The 25,596-nt window shown below is 34.4% G+C and overlaps 4 protein-coding genes across 4 annotated transcripts; all 4 read left to right on the forward strand.

Annotated features, from left to right (window-relative positions):
• Window positions 1-1,008: 1,008 nt before the first annotated feature.
• LOC134687236 (mucin-2-like) lies at window positions 1,009-4,467 on the forward strand. The gene is made up of 2 exons (XM_063547372.1): window positions 1,009-1,148; window positions 2,564-4,467. Exons 1-2 carry the CDS (start codon window positions 1,073-1,075, stop codon window positions 4,069-4,071), a joined length of 1,584 nt encoding a protein of 527 aa, XP_063403442.1. The 5' UTR covers window positions 1,009-1,072; the 3' UTR covers window positions 4,072-4,467.
• Window positions 4,468-8,770: 4,303 nt separating this feature from the next.
• LOC134687237 (salivary glue protein Sgs-3-like) lies at window positions 8,771-10,929 on the forward strand. Its single transcript, XM_063547373.1, has 2 exons — window positions 8,771-8,947; window positions 10,127-10,929. Exons 1-2 carry the CDS (start codon window positions 8,881-8,883, stop codon window positions 10,657-10,659), a joined length of 600 nt encoding a protein of 199 aa, XP_063403443.1. The 5' UTR covers window positions 8,771-8,880; the 3' UTR covers window positions 10,660-10,929.
• Window positions 10,930-17,646: 6,717 nt separating this feature from the next.
• On the forward strand, window positions 17,647-19,352 carry LOC134686177 (uncharacterized). The gene is made up of 2 exons (XM_063545851.1): window positions 17,647-17,766; window positions 18,785-19,352. The coding sequence occupies exons 1-2, from the start codon at window positions 17,727-17,729 to the stop codon at window positions 19,318-19,320; spliced, it is 576 nt and encodes a 191-aa protein (XP_063401921.1). The 5' UTR covers window positions 17,647-17,726; the 3' UTR covers window positions 19,321-19,352.
• A 3,193-nt stretch (window positions 19,353-22,545) lies between these two features.
• LOC134686178 (levansucrase-like) lies at window positions 22,546-24,354 on the forward strand. Its single transcript, XM_063545852.1, has 2 exons — window positions 22,546-22,692; window positions 23,764-24,354. Exons 1-2 carry the CDS (start codon window positions 22,599-22,601, stop codon window positions 24,144-24,146), a joined length of 477 nt encoding a protein of 158 aa, XP_063401922.1. The 5' UTR covers window positions 22,546-22,598; the 3' UTR covers window positions 24,147-24,354.
• The last annotated feature ends 1,242 nt before the right edge of the window (window positions 24,355-25,596 follow it).

The following is a 25,596-nucleotide window of genomic DNA, read 5'->3' on the forward strand; positions in this document are numbered from 1 at the left end:
AAAAAGCAGGATGAAAATTTGTGTTACAAAAGGCAAGATAAACTAAGAAAAAAGGCAGGACCGAATGGAGTGAGAAAAAAAGACAGGACAGAGATTACAACTAAAAAAACAAACAATGCAGGGCAAAACGTTTCATCCTAAATACAATGGTAGCTCCCTTATTGACAATGGCTATCAATCAATCATAAGCAACGTTGTCTACAATTTTTTCGGTTTGGATGTATTCTGATTGAACTAATCAAACGTTCTCTTTCAAATGTGTTACAGTTTCAAATAATTAGCCAGTTAGTCGTGAGTAGACTAGTCGATTTTTGAGGAAGTAGATTTTCCAATTTATCCCACTTTAATGTTTGTCAAAATTTATATGTCTCTCCCTCTTCAACACAGGTACTTGTTGAGTTGATTGTCATCCCCTCGTTTTAATTTGATTAATTCCTTTTCCGGCATTGTTGAAGATCAACTTCGGTACGCTAGCCAAGGATTACGACCCACTACCCTCCTCTACACCTCTGAAGCCAATAGTAACGATCCAGGGGGAGAGGAAGGAAGGAAGTGGGTCGTAACTCTTGGCAAGCACAGATGGTTGAAAATAAACGTTTAACAATGGTCAATGTTTCAGTAAAGATATTAGAGAAGCTTTGATAAATTTGAAAAATGATATTCATAATCACTCTATTGTTGGTATTTTCCTGGTCTCCCGGGTATTGTTTTTTTTATAAGGAACATGCATGAACATTTAATAAAAAGAATGAAAATTCAAAAGAACTATGACTTAATTTAATATTTAAAAAAAGGGGGAGGGCAATCAAATCAAATTAATAAAATATTGATGAAGTAAAACCGGACAACTGACCCTTGAATTTAAGGGTCCTGGGTGATTTCCAGATCGATACTTGGCGTCATCCGTTATTGGTATGTGATAGTTATTCATATGCATATGATTATCTCACGTGACCTTGGTAAAACACTTAAATAACTACATATGTATATCTACCATGTCTTCACAAGCTTTTGTAGTTTTCAGAAAAATAGCAGTTTTAATATTTTCTTCCTGAAATATATACGATCAACAATGGACGTTACATATAGGAGCACCATATTTCTAGTGGTTGTCTGCTATGCAGCAGTAAACTCTAAACCTGGAATTGGTAGGTCAGTTTTAAACATATTTAAATTTCAAGTTATTGCTCAACTCGCTATTTTTATTACTTTTTTATTTAAAGGTTATTGTTGTAAATTTACAATATTAATTTTAAACTCTTTGTTTCTTTTATTGTGTATATTATTGATCTTGTTGTTATTTTTTATTTTCATTTCGTTATGTTGTGTCACATACTATAAATATGTAGTTTTATGGCAATGAAATTGAATTGAATTGAATTGTTAAAATGAAATGCGGTTAAAACGTGTATTTCTAACACGAATACCATGGGCATGAAAATGCTCTTTTTTTTTTTAGACCCCAAACAAATTAATATCGTACCAATTCTCTAAAAATGCAGTTGATCAATCGATTTTAAATTAAATTTATTCTGGGTTTTTCTTAAAAGATAATTGCATGTGATTTTCATCAGTAAAATTTAAAATCGCATAATATTCAAAAACGAAGTTGCCACATCCGTGTTCATCCTCAACCTTTATATATGTTATGTATTATCATCAAAAACAACTTTCATTTCAATATTAATAATGAACACAAATGCTTTCATTTAAGACGGAAACCGTCTAAGATTTAACTAAAATACTACAAAAGTGGAGATTTCAGTAATTTAGCATGACTTAATGATGCAAGTACCCGATATATGTGCATTGTATTGTCAAAAACAGCCAATATTATTTTATGTAGCAAAAGCATTCTACTTTCTAATAAATAACTAAAAGCTTACATTTTACCATTTTTTAAAAACTGCTATAATTTGGGGCCAAAAGGGGTTTTTACTGGACCTACTCCTTTCCGCAGTAAAAGGGAAGTCGTTGATTTATCATAATATATATATAATAGACAAGCAAAAATAAGTGTGTATAGGTGAGAAAAATAACAAATATGTAGAAATACTAAGTGAAAGTGTTTTGATACTAGTTTAGATACAAATACATAAAATCATTTTTTTTTTATATTATATAGATATAGGAAGATGTGGTGTGAGTGCAAATGAGACAACTCTCCATCACAATAACAATTTAAAAAAGTAAACCATTATAGGTCAATGTACGGTCTTCAACACGGAGCCTTGGCTCACACCGAACAACAAGCTATAAAATAAAGGGCCCCAAAAATTACTAGTGTAAAACCATTCAAATGGGAAAACCAACGGTCTAATCTATATTAAAAAAAACGAGAAACGAGAAACAGGTATAAAATACATAAACAAACGACAACTACTGTACATCAGATTCCTGACTTAGGACAGGTGCATAGACTAGAAAAAATATAGTAATACACTACCTGGTCTAAAGAAGGGATAAAAGACACAGCGAATATGCTTAAGACTTAAAAAGATTTTCTGTTAATCAATCAGTTGAGATTTCAATTCTTTTAAGTTATTTTTTTTGTACCTTTCAGCAACGAAGCATGTCAATCGCATTGAAGCAGCAACTGTCAGACAAACAGCAACCGACGAAAACACGTCAGCTAGTTCTGCAACGACTACAAGAAACTCAAACGTTACTGGTCAGACAACCGAACTCTCTAATGTTACCATTCAAACAACGATAACTCCAAATATCACGACCACGAAAAATTCTAACATTACTGTAGAGCCAACAACTCAAAATGCAAATGTTACAATGGAACCTGTAACTAAGGCCTCAAACGTGACACTAGAACCAACAACGAAAAACCTAAAATGTACAGTAGAACCAACAACCACAAACCAAAATGTGACAGTAGAACCAACAACTAATAACCCAAATGGTACAGTAGAACCAACAACGAAAAACCCGAACGTTACAGTAGAACCAACAACCACACACCCAAATGTTACAGTAGAACCAACAACTAAAAACCCAAATGTAACAGTAGAACCAACAACCACAAACCCCAATGTTACAGTAGAACCAACAACAAGAAATTCAAATATTACAGTAGAACCAACAACTACAAACCCAAATGTTACAGTTGTACCAACAACAAGAAATCCAAATATTACAGGAGAACCAACAACCACAAACCCAAATGTTACAATAGAACCAACAACCACAAACCCAAATGTAACAGTAGAACCAACAACAAGAAATCTAAATATAACAGTAGAACCAACAACCACAAAACCAAATGTTACAGTAGAACCAACAACAAGAAATCCAAATATTACAGTAGAACCAACAACCACAAACCCAAATGTTACAGTACAACCAACAACCACACACCAAAATGTGACTGTAGAACCAACAACCACACACCCAAATGTGACTGTAGAACCAACAACCACAACCCCAAATGTTACAGTACAACCAACAACCACACACCCCAATGTTACTGCAGAACCAACAACCACAAAACAAAATATAACAGTAGAACCAACAACTAAAAACCCAAATGTTACAGAAGAACCAACAACTAAAAACCCAAATGTTACAGTAGAACCAACAACCACCAACCCAAATGTTACAGTAGAACCAACAACGAAAAACCCAAATGTAACCGTAGAACCAACAACCACACACCCAAATGTGACTGTAGAACCAACAACCACACACCCAAATGTGACTGTAGAACCAACAACCACAACCCCAAATGTGACTGTAGAACCAAAAACCACACACCCAAATGTTACTGTAGAACCAACAACGAAAAACCCAAATGTTACAGTAGAACCAACAACGAAAAACCCAAATGTGACAGTAGAACCTTCAACTCGCCCAAGTAATATGTCTACACCAATGTCAACTCCAAAAACGAATCCACATCCAACAACACATGCAATGCCGACCACTACAAAGAAGTATAAATTTAATAGTGTCAGTTTTGTAGAAGGAATAGTTTTAGGAGTCGGAGTATCAGTTGTTATACTAATTATTGTCTACGTTTTGAAATGCAGAAAACGTGATGCCGGTTACGAAAGACTGTGAACCTAACAATTTATTAGAATAGTCCTTTTTGTAATCTCATTTGCTTAATACTGATTTTATATTTATATATAAGACCACTATATTTATTCATAATGTCATCGTCTTACTATGTGAATTCCAATGATCATTACATATGTATGTAAAAGAAGGAGTTCATTACTAGTATACAAATCCTTTGAGCAGATTGACAAAACTCAAAAGCAAAGGAACAGTGCTTTTATTTTCGTGCTTTATGTTAAAAGTGAAAGTGAGATTTTCAGCACATGAACAGATACACATTAATACATTTCAGACGGATCATCAACGGGAACAGCAGTGAAATATTATATTTTTCAATGATTCATTTTTATATGATTTACAATTTGTTTTTGTTATATAAAATATTTCATAAACAGAGTTTTGTTAGCTTTTTATCAATTAATAGTTGAATGATGATTTTGTGTGACTTTACTTGTCTTCCATTGGTAAATATTTCATTCATGTTCAGACGAGAGCACTTTAACAAAAATGCAATAGGGTTGTCCTTCTATAGAGGGTCATCCGACATTATGAGATGTAAATAGTAAATAAATGCCGCTGGAAAATCAGGGTATTTTACATAAGAACAGAAACCCAGTCTTACAACATTTATGGACCGCTCAAAGAGTCGCAAGTGTTTTTGACATGCAGAGAGCGAAGCACGAATTCACAACTAACAGTCCAACATGTCACCTTATCTGACACATTAATTGGACTCAGAGCCGACCAGTCTTTGCCCTAACTCCTTAATTAATGCTGCGCGCTGAGCAGATAAGCAGCAAATATCAATTTCAAAGTTTTAGCTGACTCGGTCGTGTTGAAACCCAACAACTTCCGCACTCGAGACAAGCACGCTACCAAAAACACTGCTGAGGCGGTTACATAGTTTTCCTTCACAATGTTATCAACATTTGATCATAATTTGCTATGTTTTTTCGCTATAATTTGTTTCCCTTGATTTATTATACAATTCTGTACAGATTCTAGAATTGAAGATTAGATATCAATCAAATATGCAATATAATGTAATGGTTTTATTTTGGTTTAAAATGCAAGTGGCTTCATTCATGTTTATTCTCGAATCATATTTTCTATGTATAATTATTATCAATTGAAATCCCGCTAACATGTTTAACCCCGCCACATTATGTATGCATGTGCCTGTCCCAAGTCAGGAGCCTGTAATTCAGTGGTTGTCATTTGTTTATGTGTTGCATATTTTTTTTATGTTCATTTTTTGTACATAAATAAGGCCGTTAGTTTTCTCGTTTAAATTGTTTTACAAGGTCATTTCGTGGCCTTTTATAGCTGAATATGCGGTATGGACTTTGCTCATTGTTGAAGACTGTACGGTGACCTACACTAATTGTTAATTTCTTTGTCCTTTATAAGTATTTAAATCTTAGTAAGATTTAACACAAGTGCGGCCACTTCAAATTTAGACCAAAACTGTCTAATAATTAGCACAAATGCTAGAATTGTTGAGATTTCAGTAATTTTTCATGAGTAAATTATGCTAATACTATATACATGTCCATTGATTTGTCCAAAAACAGCACATATCCATGTAACAAAAGTATGCTACTTCAAACTTATAAGCTAAAAGTTTTATAAATTTCCTGTTTACAAAACTTTATTTTTTTTGGAAAACCTAGGATTTTCTTATCCAAGGCAAAGATTACCGTAGTCGTATTTGAGAGGGAGAGGGGGTCCTGATCCCAGTATCCCGGGCTAAAAAACACCTGATCCCGAAATCCCGGGCTCAAAAACACGAAATCCTGAGGTCTCGAAATTCGAAAAACAGAATTCCCGGACCCAAAACGGTCAATCCCGAAATCCCGAGCTTAAAAACACCCGATCCCGGAGTCCCAATATAGGTCCTTCCCCTTTGTATTTGGCACATTTTTTCGAAATTTTGGGTCCTCAGTGTTTTTTAACTTTGAACTTGTTTGGCTTTATGAATATTTTGATATGAGCGTCACTGATGAGTCTCATGTGGATGAAACGCGCGTCTGGCGTACTAGATTATAATTCTTGTATCTTTGATAACTATTTACACCACTGGGTCGATGCCACTGCTGGTGGATGTTTCGTCCCTGAGGGTATCACCAGCCCAGTTGTCAATACTTCGTTGTTGACATAAATATCAATAATGTGGTCATTATTATAAATTTCCTTTACAAAACTTTGATTTTTCGAAAAACTAAGGATTATCTTATCCCAGGCATAAATAAATTTAAATTACCTTAGGCGTATTTGGCACAACTTTTTGGGAATTTTGGATACTCAATGCTCTTCAACTTTGTACTTGTTTGGCTTTATAAATATTTTGATATGAGCGTCACTGATGAGTCTTATGTAGACGAAAAGCTCGTCTGGCATACTAAATTATAATCCTGGTACCTTTTATAACTATTAACAACTTTATATAAATACCATATCTGTTGGGGCCAAAAAAGGCTAAACATAAATAGTAGTGGTAAAATTCAAGTGTGGTCTTGTATCTTGCAAATCTTGAGATAATCTGACAGGTGCCTACAATTTAAGAAAATCAGGTTCTGAAGACTTTTGTCTGACACCCCGAGAGACACTTTATATTTTGATGAAAAATTAGTTTTAAAAACACTAAATTTTAACTAAAAAGCAATATTTGATAAAATTCCTTGACAGAAATTCAATTTTATATAAATCATACTAGGGAATGTCGTCAAAGTAGGGTTTTTATCCAGAAATTTGCATATGAAGCCTCAAAATCTGCAACACGAAAAACTAAGGAGAGGTGTTCGAGAAAACAGATCACTGAAAACGTCTACTTCTGCTTGCAGGAAATAGATCATGTTTCGGTTTCTTCCGTGAAATACATTATATGGTACTAACAATTCTCAAAAAAGAAATTTTGATACTTGAACTGATCTTGATCGTTTTTCTTCGCTTCAAAACCGCCACTCCCAAAGCCTAACAAGTACAAAGTTGGAGAGTATTGAGGACCAAAAATTCCATAAAGTTGTGCCATATACGGGTAAGGTAATCTATTCCTGGGATAAGTAAATTCTTAGTTTTTAGAAAAGTTCAATGTTTTGTATAAACAGGAAATTCTTATAAAATTGACCATATAATTGATATTCAGGTCAACACCGAAGTGCTGACTGCTGGGCTAATGACACCCCCGTGGACGAAGCGTCCACCAGCAGTGGCATCGACCCAGTGATGTAAATAGTTATCAAAGGTACCAGGACATAACTTAATACGCCATACGCGCGTTTCGTCACCATAAGAATCATCAGTGACGCTCAGATCAAAAAAAAAATATGCTACTGAATTAAACTGACATGCTTTATGGAGTAAATCATTTCGCTCTAAATGGAACGAATCAAGCAACAGCAAAAACACGAACAGATCATTCATAAAAATAAAGATATATTTGGAGACAAATATCCACCAAATTCCAAAGGAAGTGGATGTAAGCAATTATAGGCAACCGTACGGCCTTCGATAATGAAAAATACATACCATAGCGTCGGCTATAATAAGCCCCGACAGGAAAAATGAGTATCAACTGAAAAAAGTAATGGCCTCATTTCTTACAATACAATTTACGAAAAAAGCAAATGAGAGACATGCACCAACAATACTAACTGAACTACAAGCTACTGACTTGGAAGTGGCACATACATAATGTTGTTTTTCTATTTGTCTACTGTGATTTATAAAAAAGAATGTATGTTCAATGAAATAAAACAATACTAGTAATGATGTAAGAATACTTTTAGCACAAAGAACTCGTTTTTTACATTCTACAAATCATATACGCATACGTAGCAGGATAAATCGACACCATGTTGACTTTAATAGGACATTAATTTTTTCCTAATATCCAGTGTCAAATCCATCTGCCGGTATGATAAAAAAAAAAGAAGGAACGATAATATATACGGAAACGAACAACATGACAACAGAAGTATCACCAGAACTACAACAATCCCACAACAGACAACAGGGTCCAGTCATGATTTGTTGATGCCCTATAATCAACCAAATGTTTCCAACAAAATGGGGAACCGCACAAGAGACTACAACAATCCGACAACAGACAACAGGGTCCAGTCATGATTTTGTGATGCCATATAATCAACCAAATGTTTCCAACAAAATGGGGAACCGCCCCCCCTGGATCTTCCTATAGCAGTATATGTATCTATTCCTGCAATTACACCATCCTTTCAAAAATCTTGGATCCGTCACTGATACTGAATAGAACATGTAAGTCATTCGGACTCTATTCATGACAGAACTTTACTAGTGTAACATGTAGAACATTAACCGTCGGGTGCAGTCTCCATTAGGTTAATACTACAGAAGCTCTTCAAGGCCATGTACTATACTATTATAACATGAAGATTATTAACCGTCGGGTGCAGTCTCCATTAGGTTAATACTACAGATGCTCTTCAGGGTCATGAATATATTTTGTTATCATTATATAGATTAGACTAAAACTGTCTGTCGCAACATTTATCACATAATAAATTAGTCACTTGCTCGAATTTAGGTATATAGATATATTTAGTTCTTACGTACATTAACTCGCTGATAGGACATTTTTCCCCATATCTAAATGCGTCTGATGAATTACACACACAATAGATGTGTAAATACGATTTTATCTTCATTATCTATTAAAATCACGAGATACTCTCTTCAAACTTTAACCTTACTAGTTACTGCAGGTGGATATAAGTCGGGGTATTTTACACACAAGTAGAAGAATTTTGAGTTGTAAAAATTAACATCATGATGAAAGTGTGTGTTGTATTAGCCTTTTTTATTGTGTCTGGTTGTGTGGCACCTCCAACAATTGGTAAGATTAAGGACTAACCATTATTTCTTATGAATTATCAAACCCCCTTTTCCCTTCTCCTTCCTTTCTCCTTCAATTTTTAAACGCTCTACCCTTAATGTATTCCTGTGTCATTGAGACATCATTCATCTTAACTTTATAGATTATTTTTCTACTAATTGACGTTTGAACAGCAAGCTGACTCTATTTCTATTGAAATATGGCACTATGTATAACGAATTGTTTCTTTTTATTAGTTCGGGACCTTTTATAGCCGACCGTATACTTAAAACTTTTAATTTTCGTTCGTTGGCGCAACATCAAATGAAATATCTTACGGTATGAAGGAGAAAATACAATATCTTATTCCAGCAAGGGCGTTTTTGGAATGTACTCCCCTTTTTCTAAATGTTTTGTTAATTTTTCAAATTAATAGTTCTTAATATTTATTAACTCTTCAAAATATTCCTATAGTTATTCATAATATTTTACAATAACATGGTATTTATGATGACTCCAATCTCTGTACCCATTTTTACGGTCAGTCTTATTTTCCACGTCGAAAATCAGCCGTTAATAGGAGGAGCATTACAAACCCTACTTTTATTGCAAATACGTATGGATAACATGCAGCAAGAACATATCAAATATGTAAAACTAAGCTTAAAAATGTAAAATACATGTTTATGTCATTTTGGTCTATTGGTGATGGTTGTCTCATTGGCAATCATACCATATCTTCTTTTTTATATTACTTGTTATTTGCATATTACAAATCTTATATCCATATATTGAGGAGCAAATCAACACAAGGTTGCCTTTGTTGACTGCTGCACACATTTTTTAAATTTTATTTTACCTATTGTAAAATTGAAAATGGAAATGGGGAATGTGTCAAAGCGACAACAACCCAACCATAGAGCAGACAATTGTGTATGTTTGTTTTGTTCACGCAACGTTGTCAATATAATGAAATTTGATGCGACTGTCATACAAGTGAGAGGTTTAGCTAGCTATAAAACCAGGTTCAGAAAAAATGTCTATACGAAGTCAAGAATGTGACAGTTGTAATCCATTCGTTTGAAGTGTTTGAGCTTTTGCTTATAGGGACTTTCATTTTTGAATTTTCCTCGGAGTTCAGTATTTTTGTGATTTTACTTTTTTTTTACATTTTCTTATACATTTAATCTTCTCTTTTAGGAGTAATCACTGCCGATATGAAAACAGAAGCAACGGTAGTATCGTCCCAAACTAACGATATGACAACAGTAGTAACAACAGAACAACAGATGACAACAAAACCACAACAAATGACAACACACAGTCAAACAACAGTCAATCCCGTTACTTCAATGTCAATGACAACAGAGTCAATGATGACAAATAATACTTTGCCACCTTCGTCAGAAACCACAGCCAATCAAATGTCGACACAATCCTCAAACATGTCTACTGTCACAATGATGACAGAAGTACCATCAAACATGTCGTCTGCGGGACAAATGACAACGATGCCGGCTACTATGACAACAGCAGGAAAGGTGACGGCGCACCACCCAACAACCCCATCACCGAAACCAACCACACAAAAACCAGAAACAACCAAAAAATCTAAATTTCAAGGAGGAACATTCGTCGGAGGAATGTTTTTAGGAATAGCACTTGCGTGTATCGTTTCAGCAATAGTATACTTTCTTAAATGTAGAAATCAAAGCTATGGGAAAGTCAATTAAAATCAGACAAGAATATACATCTTGTAAGATGTTATATCGAATTTCTATACATTAGAATAGGAAACAAGAACAATTTTAAAAACATTTTGAAATACGAATATTTGTTTTAGATGGCACAGTAGATCTGTAATGTTTTGAAACATAATGAACATATCTTTTGACTTTGTCGTTGATCGACGTTTTTGTAAAAAAATATTTAAAAAGTGTATTTGTTGGTTTATATGTTGTTTATGTTGTTACGTGCATAAAATTAAAATGGTTTCAAAATAATTTCCCGCCTATATATTATATGTTTGTTTCGTTTCAGTTATTTTTCAGAGGATTATTAATACCCTTATATTGCAAAGAGTCACCAAAGGTATCATAGAGACTATTTATTATGTAGAACGTCAGACATAAAATTAAGAATGCAAACGGGGAATGTGTCAAAAAGACAACAACACGACCAAAGTGCATAAAACAGCATATAACACTAACTGGTCTTCAACACAGTGTGAAAATCCCACACCCGGAGATGGGCTTCAGCTAGCCCCTCAACAAAAATGTATGATTGTTTAGTAAAAATGGACGTCATAATAAACTTCAAAACTCACCTATGAAAAAACCCAAAATCAAACAAATAAGAATAACGAAGACTAAAGCTTATTGGAGTAGACGCAGAAATGCGGAGGAGTACACACTTGCATAAATTTCTAGCCAATACAGATCAAACAAACACAGTGCAATACGCACAATAAAACTCAGTTCAAAAGACGTCCGAGTTCCAAGGGCGGATCCAGCAATTTTAAAAAGGGGAGGTTCCTAACCCAGGAGAAAAGGGGGGGGGGGGGGTTCCAACTACATGTCCCCATTCAAATGCATTGATCGTCCAAAAAAGGGGGTTCCAACCCCCGGACCCCCCCCCCCCCCTTCTGGATCCGCGCCTGGAGTACAATGCCAGGAACGGTACAACAGAAGAAACTAACAAAATGACATTAAAACATAAGTTAACAAAGGACTACTAGCAGTTATGTCTTCATCATATGAAAGTTAAGCATACTCCCTCACGTTAGGAGTTTAGTTTCATACAATTATAAAATATATGAGAAAAACAAATCCGTTAGAATGTCAACACGTGGTTTTAGAATAAATCTGAAACAAAGACCATATGAGTGAATCAATTTTAATTCCAATATACAAATGTATGCAATATTCAGTGAAATACCTGACAACTGAATAGTAACCATTTTCCTTTTGAATAAGTCAGTCCAAAGGTTTAGTTAGCTTTTGGGGTGACTGACTTTTTATTCAATCCAAATGTATTACCATAAATGTTGGATGTGAAATACCTGAATACAGATGTACATGAGAAATAAATTTTGAGAGTTTTTCGATGTTGCTTGAAAAGAAAATTATCTCGTGGATAAATGGTATATCATTTGTATATAAAACAGCTGAGGGATGGAGCAGGGTTGTCAACTTAAGGGTATGAAAATTAGGCGTGCTATTTTCCATATCTCGTCAGTATTAGTTGATTAAAGTGATATTCGCCAAACAAAGCGGAATAACTCAGATGTATTTTGTTAAACAGGGCAGTTCCCTTACAGGGATAAAATGAAACCAAAACATAAAATGTTAATGCTTTTATGATATTTGAAATATGTGAAAAGAAACAGATTGATCAAGTTTAAATAATCACTACTCATTGCATAAATGACACCATTATTATCTGGTATACTACATCAGTGTCAAATAAAATGTCCAAATTTAAGGTCCCAGAGAAGGAAAATATTAAGTTTTCTTCTTGGTTTGAAGGTGCTCATCTTGTCTTTTGTATCTTTTGTTGTTATTTAAAGTTTATATTTGTATCATAACTCATAAGTGTATCATGTGCTGCTTTCTTTAGAACGAAGTGGCGTTTGTTTTATACGTATTCAATGTTTGCAGTTATTTTTTTTTTAGTAAAATAGAAAATAAATTTACCCAGTTTCGTTTGCAAGAATCCCATCGTAATCACTTTTATTAGAGTAAATATTTTCCTTCAAGATATTAAAATATGAAATATGTTTCTCCTTGAAATTGTCTCCTTTGATGCATTATAAAGAAATCTTTATTATTTAATTACAGTCAATATTTTTACACTTCACTAATTACAAAATGTACAAGTGAACAGAATTCATATATATGAGAATCATTATATTATCACACATTTGTTAGTGTGTACATTTACAATTAAATATAAAGGATCAACACAGTTAGCACCCATTATTTCATCGCGTTAAATAATTTTTATGGATACACAAATATGAATAACTTTATAAATTATTCAACAATAGAATGAAATAGAAATATTAAACAAATAAAATGCAACTAAAACATTATAAAGTTGGTTCTTCAAAACAAATATAATTGCAAAACATAAAATGATAAAATACCGCTACTCAATGTATATTATAATGTAATAAAGTTAAAACTTTTTTTTCACAACATATTGTACTCATACCTAATGAAGGCAAACTGAAGGTGTGTGTACCGAACCGACCCAGACAATGGTAAACGTAGACAGAGACGTGTTCGACCCTAATGAGTTGAACCAATGTACTGCTACAGCCATTTCGAATGCCATGTATAACACTCGGACATAATACTCCGTGATAGTTATACAAATATTTCACTGGGAGGGTAAATTTCGCTGCATGTTTACCTTTGATGGTTAGCTTGGCGAGCGAGAGAGCAAAAAGAGCGAAAGAGTGAGTGGGTGAGTGAGTGAGCGAGCGAGAGAGAGTGACAACTCGCTCGAGTGAGAGCGAGCGAGAGAGAGTGACAGCTCGCTCGAGTGAGAGCGAGCGAGAGTGAAGCGAGAGAGAGTGAAGCGAGAGAGAGTGAAGCGAGAGAGCGCGAAGCGAGAGAGCGCGAGAGAGAGCGCGAGAGAGAGTGAGAGCGCGAGTGAGAGCGCGAGAGAGAGTGAGAGTGAGAGTAAGAGTGAGAGTGCGAGAGAGAGCGCGCGAGAGAGCGCGCGAGAGAGAGCGCGAGAGTGAGAGCGCGAGAGTGAGAGAGAGAGTGAGAGAGACAGTGAGAGTGAGAGAGTGAGAGAGAGAGTGAGAGAGACAGTGAGAGTGAGAGCGAGAGAGATAGAGAGAGAGAGTGAGAGAGATAGTGTGAGTGGAGAGCGGCGAGAGTGAGAGTGAGTGAGAGCGAGCGAGTAGCGCGCGAGAGCGAGAGAAAGAGAGCGCGAGAGTGACAGTGAGAGCGAGTGTGAGCGAGAGAAGAGAAGAGTGAGAGCGAGCGAGAGAAGAGTGAGAGAGAAGAGAGAGGGAGTGAGGGCGAGAGTGAGAGCAAGGGAGTGAGTGAGTGAGAGAGAGAGAGAGAGAGAGAGAGCGAGAGTGAGAGCAAGAGAGTGAGTGAGTGAGAGAGAGAGAGAGAGAGAGAGAGAGAGAGAGCAAGTGAGTGAGAGAGCGAGAGCGAAAGGGAGCAAGGAAGGGAGTGTGAGAGAGAGCGAAAGACAGTGAGAGGAGTGAAAGAGAGCAAGGGAGGGAGTGAGAGAGCGAGAGCGAAACGCAGCAAGGCAGCTAGGGAGGGAGTAAGAGCGGAAGACAGTGTGAGAGAGAGCGGGAGCAAGGGGGCAGTGAGTGAGAGCGAAAGAGAATGTGAGAGAGCGAAAGAGAGTGAGTGTGAGAGAGTGAGAAATTTTTATTACATGAGTGAAAAAAGTTTAGCAACAAAAATATGAAATCAAATTCATAACAACATATAATTTTAATAATAACAAAATGGAACTATGACATTTCAGAAGCAACATAAATGTTCATCACATCATTGGATTTTCTTTGTATGGAACGCGGGAGGGTCAAAATGCGGAAATGAGTATAGTGTTAGTCAAAATCAATTTCCCAGCCATTCCCTAAGTGCACCAATGAAAGATTGGCAGACACACCAGCAACTGCTCGTAGTTAATGCACTACTTTTGTGGCCGGACAAATATGGCACGTGTTGACGTAAAGCGAAGGTAGCGCTCCTCCCTTGATAGTTTTTCGTCTACGAGATATCGACCTCAACTGTGCAGATGCAATTTGTCGATATCTGTTTGTAAGTCTCTAAACTGTTGCCGTATGCACATTAAATCGAGCCACGATTTCAGCAACACTCATTCCGGCATCAACCATTCCAAGAGCTTTCTGACGGTTATTTTCGGGGGGAGGCCTGGTTGACGCCCTATGCAATTTTTTCAAAGTTGTATGTTTTTTCTTACCAATTGTGTGTTTCTGAACGTTAATGAAAAAGTGATTTTTAATATCGTTTTTAAAGTACAGGTACAGAAGATAAAACATTAATGACACGCATGCAAAGCTGAAATGGCGCGAAATAAATCACCATGAAAAAAGTAGGACTTTTTTTAATTACAGGAAAAAACTAAGGAATATATCAATGATGTTTGCGTTGCTAAACTTTTTTTGGCTCAGTATAGTTGTGAGTTAGAAAGACATATTCATATATATATTGCATTAGACTAAAACGTCACGCACGCTGTTCCTACAACCCCTATGACTTAAAACAGAATCTTCGAAATTTCCTCCGCAAAACAAAATAAAATGTTAACAAACAATAACCACTATAAAAACGAATTCAGTATATGTTTTCCTTTATGTTCTTTATAGCTCTTGAGGATTAAAACAACAAAGCTAAGTGAAAAATACGGATGTCCAACGTTACATTTTTGAACAACAGTTTTATCTCTTATGTATAGTGATCCTATTTCTTTTTCTCTCATCTTTCCGAAACTTGGCAGAAGCAACGAAGTGTGTCAGTTCTTGGTTAAATTGAAGCCGTTCTTTTGTCGAATTTTGTTTGACTCGGTAGCTGCATTTTAAGCTGGAATAAGAAAAATGTCCAATGACGTTTTTGGTTGACTTAACGGCTGAAAGGTAGTTCTATAAGTAGACATAGCTAAAAATGTCTAAGAAATGTGAGATAATTATAACATCTACCGAAAGAACAAACATTTGCCTCATTGTTCGTGAGTTCAAAGTGTAAATATAGCGTCAAATTATTGCCGTTATCAGTGAACAAAATGCGCTGTGTTGTATGAAGTTTTTTTGGCAATGCTGTACGACAAAAGGATTAATGGATGGATATTGGTATAACATTACCCCTCGGATATTGGTATAACATTACCCCTCGTAGATTATATTATACTACTCCCAGGCACGTGCAATACACTATTTTACTCGCGACAATATTTACAAATAGTAATGTAATAACAATATCTAGTGACATAATAATACTAAGCGAACACGATGAAGTAACATCGTGAGGATAAATATTTCGACTCAAAAAATGGTTCTCGTTAGTGTCATAAAATTTATATTTATTTTTTGAGTAATTAATATAATCATCAATTTTATTAAAAAGTTCAGTGACAAAATATGACTTGAAAAAGATAGATCGATGGTTTTACAATGTGTGTTGCGTTTTATGAAAAAATGTTGCTCCAATAATCGAAAAGATAGCTTAATTACTAAAAAATTATTTTAATGAGATAAAATACAATTTTGAACTCATTTTTGCCATAAGCACGTGTACTAGTTTAGTGACGCATCCAGAACTTTTCATAAAAGGAGGCACTCCATCCATGCTTCAGTGATTCCCTATATAATCAACCAAATTTTTGCCACGAAAAGGGGGGACGGGCCCCTAGCCCCGTCCCCCTGGATTCGTCTATGTAGTCTTTAACGACACCAGTAAGGTACACGTAAGATATTATTAATAAGTAATTTCTAATCATTCCAATTTATATTTGAGTATTAGAAAACATTCTTTATTCTAATCCTTTTCTTAATATACACAGAAAACAAAAACAAAGCCAAAGGCAAATCAGTTCCAGTAAGGACTGTTTGATTCATTCTCTTGTGCACACAATAAATTTTATCGTATAAAATCACGTGCAAGGTTTTCTAGAAGCAGTGAAATCGTAATAAAATAAAAGATGAAGGTTTTTATCACTGATATACAATTTTGTTTCTTTATTTTCATCATGATACATACAATAATCTCATGCATTAAATGAAACCTCCCAAACAACACCAACGGTTGTGTAACGTACCAACCGTACCTGATACGTAGCAAATCTGGAAACCTCTATTAAAGAAGTTCAAACCTCGTATACTAAATACTGTGACAAGCGATTTTATTTTTATATTATGATTTCAAGAAAAAAATCGTATCATTTTAAAAGCTGATGTTTGATCTGATTTGTTACTATTTTATACATTAATTTCTGAGCTTTTCAAATAAAGAAATAAACAATGCATACACTTCCATGGTTAAACATCATGTACAAAACCTTCATTAGGTGCGTTAGAACCGGTAGCGGGCCGGGGCTCGGGAGTGGTGAATTCTAGGCAAAAATTGATGATACACCAAGATGGTGTCCCCAGTACATTAATGCTTCATCCGCACTATCATTTTCTAGGTTCAGTGGACCCTGAAAATGGGACAAGAACTAAAATTAGAAAGACCATATCATAAGGAACATGTGTAATAAGTTTCAAGAGAACTTCAACTTCTTCAAAAACTACCTCGACCAAAAACTTTAATCCGAAGCGGGACAGACGGACAAACGGACGGACGCAAAGACCAGAAGACATAATGCCTATCAACGGGGCTGAAAAAAAGAAAATAATAGAGGGCATACCGACATGCATGGGTAATCCGCAAATAAAAGGTTGATTCGTCACTCAAACATGTTGAATAACAAATGTGGTGTCACTTTATATAGATATAAAACATAAGATGTGGCATATCCAGCTATAAAAGACCACGAAATGGCAATGTAAAACAACTCAAACGAGAAAACTAATGGTCTAATTTATGTACAAATTTTATTTTTCTAATTTATACTTTCAGAAGTTTGCACCACTATAATATTCATTCCACTCCTACTCCACTGTGTGTGATACTTAGCTCATATCTATTAAATGTTACGTTAATTATCAATAAGTTTATACATAATCTAAAGTCAATGAACAACACAAAGTCCAGTATTGTAATTTTGAAATGTAGATAAAATATATCTACACTCAACAATAAACATGAATACTTTAAAAGTCATCTTGTCGATCTTTTTTTCAGGTAAGTCAAATTTACATGTAATTCAATTTTTGGGGTACATATTCTTTAAAAAGATTCCTCGAAAATTCAAAACATAAAAAATATTATCAACTTTGCCAGCCGTATATGAAAATAAGTACATGCGGAATAATTGCTAATGTCACAACTTTAGTTTATATAGATAAAGGCAACACTAGTATACCGCTGTTCGAAATTCGCAAATCGATAGAGAAAAAACAAACAAATCCGGGTTACAAACTAAAACTGAGGGAAACGTATGAAATATAACAGAACTACGACACAACAGAAACACAACACCAAAAATTTAATACACACAGAAACGAACTATAATGTTACGATAGCCATTTTCCTGACTTGGTACAGGGCATTTTATGAAAAATTGTGGGTTGGACCTGGTTTTGTGGCATGCCTAACCTCCCGCTTTAATAACAATTGTTAATTATAACATTTAAATGACAACATTACGTATATGCATTATAGCAGAGACCAAATAATGTAAATGTCAATTATCGGTCATCATATTTCCTTCAACAATGAGCAAGACCTATACCACATATCAATCTATACCATATGCTTCGAAATGATAAATAAATAAACTATCAAAACATGAGAACTAATGACCCGATTAATGTACTAAAAATAAACGAAAGGCAAATATGATATACAGTAAGTTTTCAAAAAATATTACACAATATACATTTTGAAAGTATGTCTTATCAGATATACAAAACACAAATGTATAGATAATTTTTGTCCTTGGTGTCGTTGTGTTATTGTTGCATTGGCGTTCACTAAAACCCTCTTTTTAAAATATTTTTATTTTAACATTAAATTTCAACACAAGTCTACCAAAGAACTGTAGTTTTAAATGAGTTTAAGCTTGCATAAACTGCTGAAACTACTGGTTATTTACAAAATTACCTAATTAGATATTCAACGAAACAATATAATGTGATAAAATATTTGCTTTTCACGTTTGGGCTTCATATCTCTTCTACGGTTTTTCCATTTTTTTCAGGGATCATTACACTAACTGCTTCTTCGTCAAATGGTCCAACTTTAGCTGACATTGATGAATCAAATGACACTACCACTCAGTCCGCTCAAGCTACAACACATGGAATACCAGTGTCATCCCATGCCACATCTTCCGATTCATCAGCAGGTACCACACATGGAAACACAACCAATAAACCTTACATAACTGATACGACGGAAAATCCGGATTACTCGTCTGCTTCAACAGCCGTTAGTACATCAGGTGCTCCAAAAACATCAAATCCGTCGGCTGTTCCAGAAACGTCAAATCCGACAACTGTCCCAGATAAAACAACAATTACTGTACCATCTACATCGGGTAATCCAACAACACGTGTTCCATCGTCGGGCGATGGTTCTGGATTTAGTGGTTTATCCTTTGGAATCGGTATTCTGGGAGGTGTTATAGCAGTATGTGTGTCAATACTTCTTGTTTTTCTTTATCGACGTCGGTTTCCATATGAAACTTTATCAAATTTTGACTCAACATCTTCAATAAACTTTTTGAAAGACTGAGTTGTAACATAGATCTGAGATGTTATATTAGATTTTTTATTTCAATACATTAACATAATTATATATAAACATGAACTGTCTTCTTTTTTTTTAATTGGTAGCATGTGCCTTTTATAGCCGACTTTACTATATATTTGTCTCATTGTTGAAGGTCGTACTGTTGCATCTAATTGCTTACATCCACTGCATTTGAACTTAATATGTGCATAGTTGTCTCATTGTTGAAGGTCGTACTGTTGCATCTAATTGCTTACATCCACTGCATTCGAACTTAATATGTGCATAGCTGTCTCATTGGCAAACATACCACATCTCCTTATTTTCATATCAAAAACATACATAATTTCTTTAAAACATTTCAAATTTCGTATCAGAAGAGATAAATTATGATTCATGGACATAGGTTGATAGTCCAAATTTAAATTCGTTTGTGTAAAGCATTCAATGCAGGTTCAAAAAAGTTCTTGGAGGTCTAGTGTCTTTAGAATAAAGAATAAATGAAACGAAACGAAACAAAAAATAATGGACATAAAAATAAAGATATTCGAAAAATGTGGCGCTCTAATATAAAGAATGGCGAATATTTGCCAAAACAATATAAACTATTAAAAAATACAGAAATTTTGGACACCTCATGTCAGAACCTCGATTATCAGGTGCAAAATAATAATAAGACATAAAGCACAATGCGTGGCTGAAAGACCAAACAAAGTCCACTAGGTACACGGTTTTTTTTAAAGGTGGATGTTTGTTTGAGAGGGAGTATAATTAAATAGGTTTTCAATGACATACCTTCGACTTATTTTTTTTGTATTATTGAAAGCCTTATTTATTCTGATGTTTTGCTTTGAACTCGGTTTTCGTAGCTACTAGTACTCTGTGTTTTGGCTTTTTGTTTGTTTTCCCCGGATCTGATGAGTGAAGCATTGTTTGTTCTGATGTTGTACAACTTCAAATAATTTGGAAAGGGTTAAATGCGCACAAAAATGTTTAACTCTGCCATATTGTGTCTGTCCCAAAAACGGGCCAGCTATGTAACAGTGATGTTGTCTGTGGTTGTCTATTGTTATACTGTGGGGGGGGGGGTGAGGGGGATTATGACAAGAGTAATAGAAAGAATGCTACAGACTCATCAGATCACTACTAATAAGCACAAAAAAACCAACTGGTGGATAGTCACATTGTCAATATTAATGGTCATTTTTACATAAATTTACAGTTTGCAAAAGTATGAATTATTCGAAATACCGTCAAGGATTTTCTTATCTCGGGCAAAGATAACCTTAGCCGTATTTGGCACAACTTTCATTTAAATTTTGGGTCATCGTTGCTCTTCAACTTTGTAATTGTTTTGGCTTTCTCGCTATTTTGATCTGAGCGTCACTGATGAGTCTTATATGTAGACGAAACGCGCGTCAGGAGTATTAAATTATAAGCCTGGTACATTTGATAACTAATTATATCTATATTTTATCCAAATCATGAATCATTAAAAGTGATGTATATATATAAGAAGATGTGGTATGAGTGCCAATGAGACAACTCTCCATCCAAGTCACAATCTGTAATTAAAAGTAAACCACTATAGGTCAAAATAGTATACGTTTCTTCAACACGAAGCCTTGGCTCACACGGAACAGCAATTCATAGAGGATCCCCAAACAATAACTAGTGTAATACCATTGACGGGAAGACCAACGGTCTAACCTATATAAAAACGATAAAGGAAAACACAACCTATATTTTAATCAATTCGTGAATCATTCAACAATTTTACCTTACAAATTGCAATGTATTCCTTTAAGGTGGTATGGGTGTCTTCCTCCATCTTGGATTGTAAAAAACAGAGGTCCAGATTTTCTATCAAGTTAGCAAAATTTGATGCAGGAATGAAGATTTTAAATGTGAATATTCATTTAAAAGAACCAATTAATAAAATATAACTTATCATTTTTAATTATACCTGCAAATGTTGATTATTTTTGGTTGTTTTTAATTCTTTTAAAATTGGCATTTTTAGGGGAAGTAACTCGAAAATAGTGCATTTTCTGAACGATTCTACATGGAATTTTCCTATTTTGTATTTAAGCCGGAAAAAACGTGAGGTGACCCTATCTTTTCTTTTGATATTCTCAAGGTATTGTCTGAAAGCTATCTTTTCCTTAAGTATTTAACAATTCTATCATTTTGTTTAGTTTCTAATAACAAAATGGTGTTTCCCACCGTATAATCCATACAAAATGTGTCATTTTGTCACGTCCTGTAGCTTGAGAAAATGCGCGGTGACCTATCATTTTTATTATATTTTTCAACATATATTAATAGATATTACGTTTTGGCAAAGTATGAACAAGTTCTATCATTTTTATTTTAGACTCCCATACCACCCTAAATAAACTTATCTTCCATGATACATTGCAATTTTTTGCCAAAAAACCCCTATTTTTAATAGTAAAATGGGTCTCCTTAATATCAACTCTTTTCTTGCATTTCGAATGGAAACAAATAAATGATTAACTTGAACGGCATATAATCTGTCGCAGATTGTATAGAACCATGAATTTGCATATGTTTACGAGTCGATACCCGTATCTTGGCATTGCACAAGGTCATGGTTTTCTCTGACTGTTAATGACGTATTTTTACTAAATCCATTTCAACCAGCCTAACCTAGCCACCATCTGTATGTGCTTATTAGTCAGGAACCTGCAATTTGGTGGTTGTCGTTTGTTGCTGTATATCATATTTGTTTTTCGTTCATTATTCTATACATACATCTGATCGTTTGAATTGTTTTACATTTGCCATTTCAGCCTGGGCCTTTCATAGCTGACTATGTGGTATTAATTTTACTCATTGTTAAAGGCCGTACAAGTACCTGTAGTTGTTAATTTCTGTGTCATTTGGTCTCTTACAGAGAGTTAATTCATTATCTTCTTCAGTGTTTACTCATGCTCAGGTTGTCGTGTTTATCTAAATGTACTCTAGATTGAGTATAGGCTAACGCTTGCATTCTTTTTTTATGCGGTTGACCTTCTTGCATTGTAACACGGAAAATTTAGTATCGCATTCGTGTAAAATCTATTAATCAAATTGTTTGATTATCATTAAATTGTTATCCTTAAATAAATTAACAAGATTAAAATGCATACTCTTCTACGTAACAAATTATCTATCAGTAAAATGAAAAATGAATGATTACGTAGATTTTGTTATCATCTTATATGTCACATGACCGCGAGGACAGTAACAAAGTACAACCCTTTTTACCATCCACCATGAACGGCAACGGCCAACTTTTGTGTATTGTCATTTTAGGCGCCTGCATATCAATAATTAATGGAGCTACTGTCCCATCATTAGTGTCATCAGGTAAGCAGGTACCGAGAAAATTCAAGAGCGTAAATATTTGTTACACAGTAATGGTTTACTAAAGCGTAACATTGGTGTTCCTTATTTCATTTCTTGAAATATAAACAAACAAGAAATAAATGGGTTGCAGTTCCTGTTTCTATAAATGTCAGCATTGTATACCAGCCAAAAGAGGATATTAAGCCTAGTTATGTGTCAACTTTAAACTTTTAATGCCCCTGTAACTTAAATGTCTGTAGTAAGTATTCTGTTTTAATAAAATAGCGTTCAATATGTTGAACCTTCAAATAAAAATAAGTAAGACAACTATCTTCATAATCCAAATGAAAAAGTTGTAAGGAGATCATCGTACAACCTTTAACAAGTGGAGCAAATACCATCCTATATAGTCCACTATGAGAGATAATTAAAATCTATTAACACAGAGGCGGATTTAGGGCCGGGAGGGTGCAGTGGAATCAATTGATTGCACATTGTGTTTTTCTGGTAATACAGAATCATCGAATTTTCACTACAACACTAGTACTCGATTTATAGTGTAGGTGGTCCTTTTGATAAAGATTTAGAGAACACTCGGTCTTTTCTAAGTGTATATTTATACTCCTATCATAGAGATATATCTAAATCAAATATATCTCGACATCTCAAAAATTCAGTAAGACAATTATAGTGCAAACTATTTGAAAAACTTTTATGAGAATGTTATAGATTTAGTGAAAAACTGTTTACAGCAGAATGCATTGAGTGTAAAGGTAAAGGTGATATATTTTTTTAGCTGGCTTGCTAGGTAAACTACCCTTCTTTAAGAGTAGACTAGTCCAACAGATATCCAATATATCTGTCTGTAGGACTAGACTACTCCAAAGGGAGGGTAGTATACCAAACATAATAATGACCAGTTCAGCTTACAAGCAAGCTTACCAAAGATTCTAAATTTACCTACACTCTTAATGCATTCTGCTGTAATAACCTATGCCGATTTTTACTAAACAACAACAAATTATTCAAAAGCTAGGCTTGGAAATCAGATGTTAATCGTACCTTATATTTAGATTTACTTTGATCTTTCAGCTGTTGTGTCTGCAAGTAGTGGCAATGATACATCTATCGCACCAGCAGAAACGACAGTAAACCCTGGTACCGTAACAACAGGAACAGGGACAACATTGAATGCCCAGACAACACAACCAACAAATCCCGGAGGTACAACACAAGTAACAACACCATTAACACCGGCCAAGGAAACTACACAACCTCCAACCAAACCCGTTGTTTCTACAGGAACAACACCAAATAAACCAACCACAACCATAAAACCAGCTGAAGGACGTAAATTTGACGGACCATCTTTTGGTGGTGGTTTCGGTTTAGCGGCTGGCTTAGTTATAATATTTGGAATTGGATATTGCTGTTATACAAGACGAAAATCAAGTGGTGGATATAGCCAGTATTAATAATGTAGTGAATGCTATAAGATTGAAATTATTAACAACCATATGTTCTGTTTTATATGTGGACTTTAAATGTTTTGAAGTTTTTATATCCAAATTGAACTTCTAGAACACGGCAGTTAAAAAAGGATCTCATTTCGTCCACTGTTATTCTTGTTTTGACATGAATACTGTATCAATGGAGATTGTATTAATTAAATGTTTTACGTTATTTATTTATGTACAATTACATTTAAAGTGCATCAGCGACGCCAAAAAGGGGATTGAAAAATTTCAGTGCATTATATTAATGTTATTTAATGTGAAATCATCCCGAGACAAATATGTTGTTCATAAGTGTTTCTCGTTTTTTTTATATAGATTAAACCGTTGTTTTCCTGTTTGAATGGTTCACACTAGTCATTTTGGGGTCCTTTATAGCTTGCTGTTCGGTGTGATCCAAATTAATGATCTGTGTTGAAGACCGTTCTTTGATCTATAATGGTTTTTCTTTGCGGTGACTTGGATGGAGAATAGCCTAGTCTCATTGGCACTCAAACCACAATTTAAATACGCCACGAAACGAACCAAAATAAGTCACCTGAGCATGCGTTATGCCCAATCCATCCACACCTTTGAATAAAAACCCGTTTTCTATTTGTATGATTTTAGATGATTTGTTTATTGGCAGTGTCTGCGCGTACCCGCATCCGGGTACGAATAGTCAAATTGCCGTTCTAGGCTGCGCGTACCCACATCCGGTTTTCTAATAAAAGGCCATCGAATCGGGAATGAAACGTGAAATATGTAAGAAAATTATCGATAGTATAGGGATTTCGTGTAGAACGAGTGAAGAATATGAAAAAATAATATTTTCAAATTGTATTTATTAATTAGAATTAAATGCACAATGATGGAAAATGAAACTGTACAGTCCCTGAAAAGAAAAAAGTAAAATAAAACTACTAAAATTAAAGCTGGAGTTTATAAAAATTAAAGAAGCAAGTTATAATATCAATTTAAACCAATTACAAAAGATTCATGTAACTAATTAAGATTTGGAACACATTTTACATATCAAATATGATTGTTTTGGCACGGATTTCAACCCGGCTGCACAAATGTTGCCAGCTTCCGTTCACGTTTCATTAATCATTATTACTTGCTTCTTTAAATTCTAATTTTTATAAACTCATGCTTTAATTTTAGTAGTTTTATATATTTTTAAATTTTAGTTTCTGTTTAACATTTTACTTAAAGATTATTTTAAAATATCATATGGGTGTATTTTTAATTTATAAAAAAATTATTCTTTAAATTTGCATTAAAATTTTATAATAGTATTAATTTCTATCATGTTTTTCTTTTACAGGGACTGTACAGGTTCATTTTCCATCATTGTGCATTTAATTTTGCAATGATTATTATGTATCATTATTTAATAAATACAATTTGAAAATATTATTTTTCATAC

Source organism: Mytilus trossulus, chromosome 10, assembly GCF_036588685.1.
Source record: "Mytilus trossulus isolate FHL-02 chromosome 10, PNRI_Mtr1.1.1.hap1, whole genome shotgun sequence".
Classification (NCBI taxonomy): domain Eukaryota; kingdom Metazoa; phylum Mollusca; class Bivalvia; order Mytilida; family Mytilidae; genus Mytilus; species Mytilus trossulus.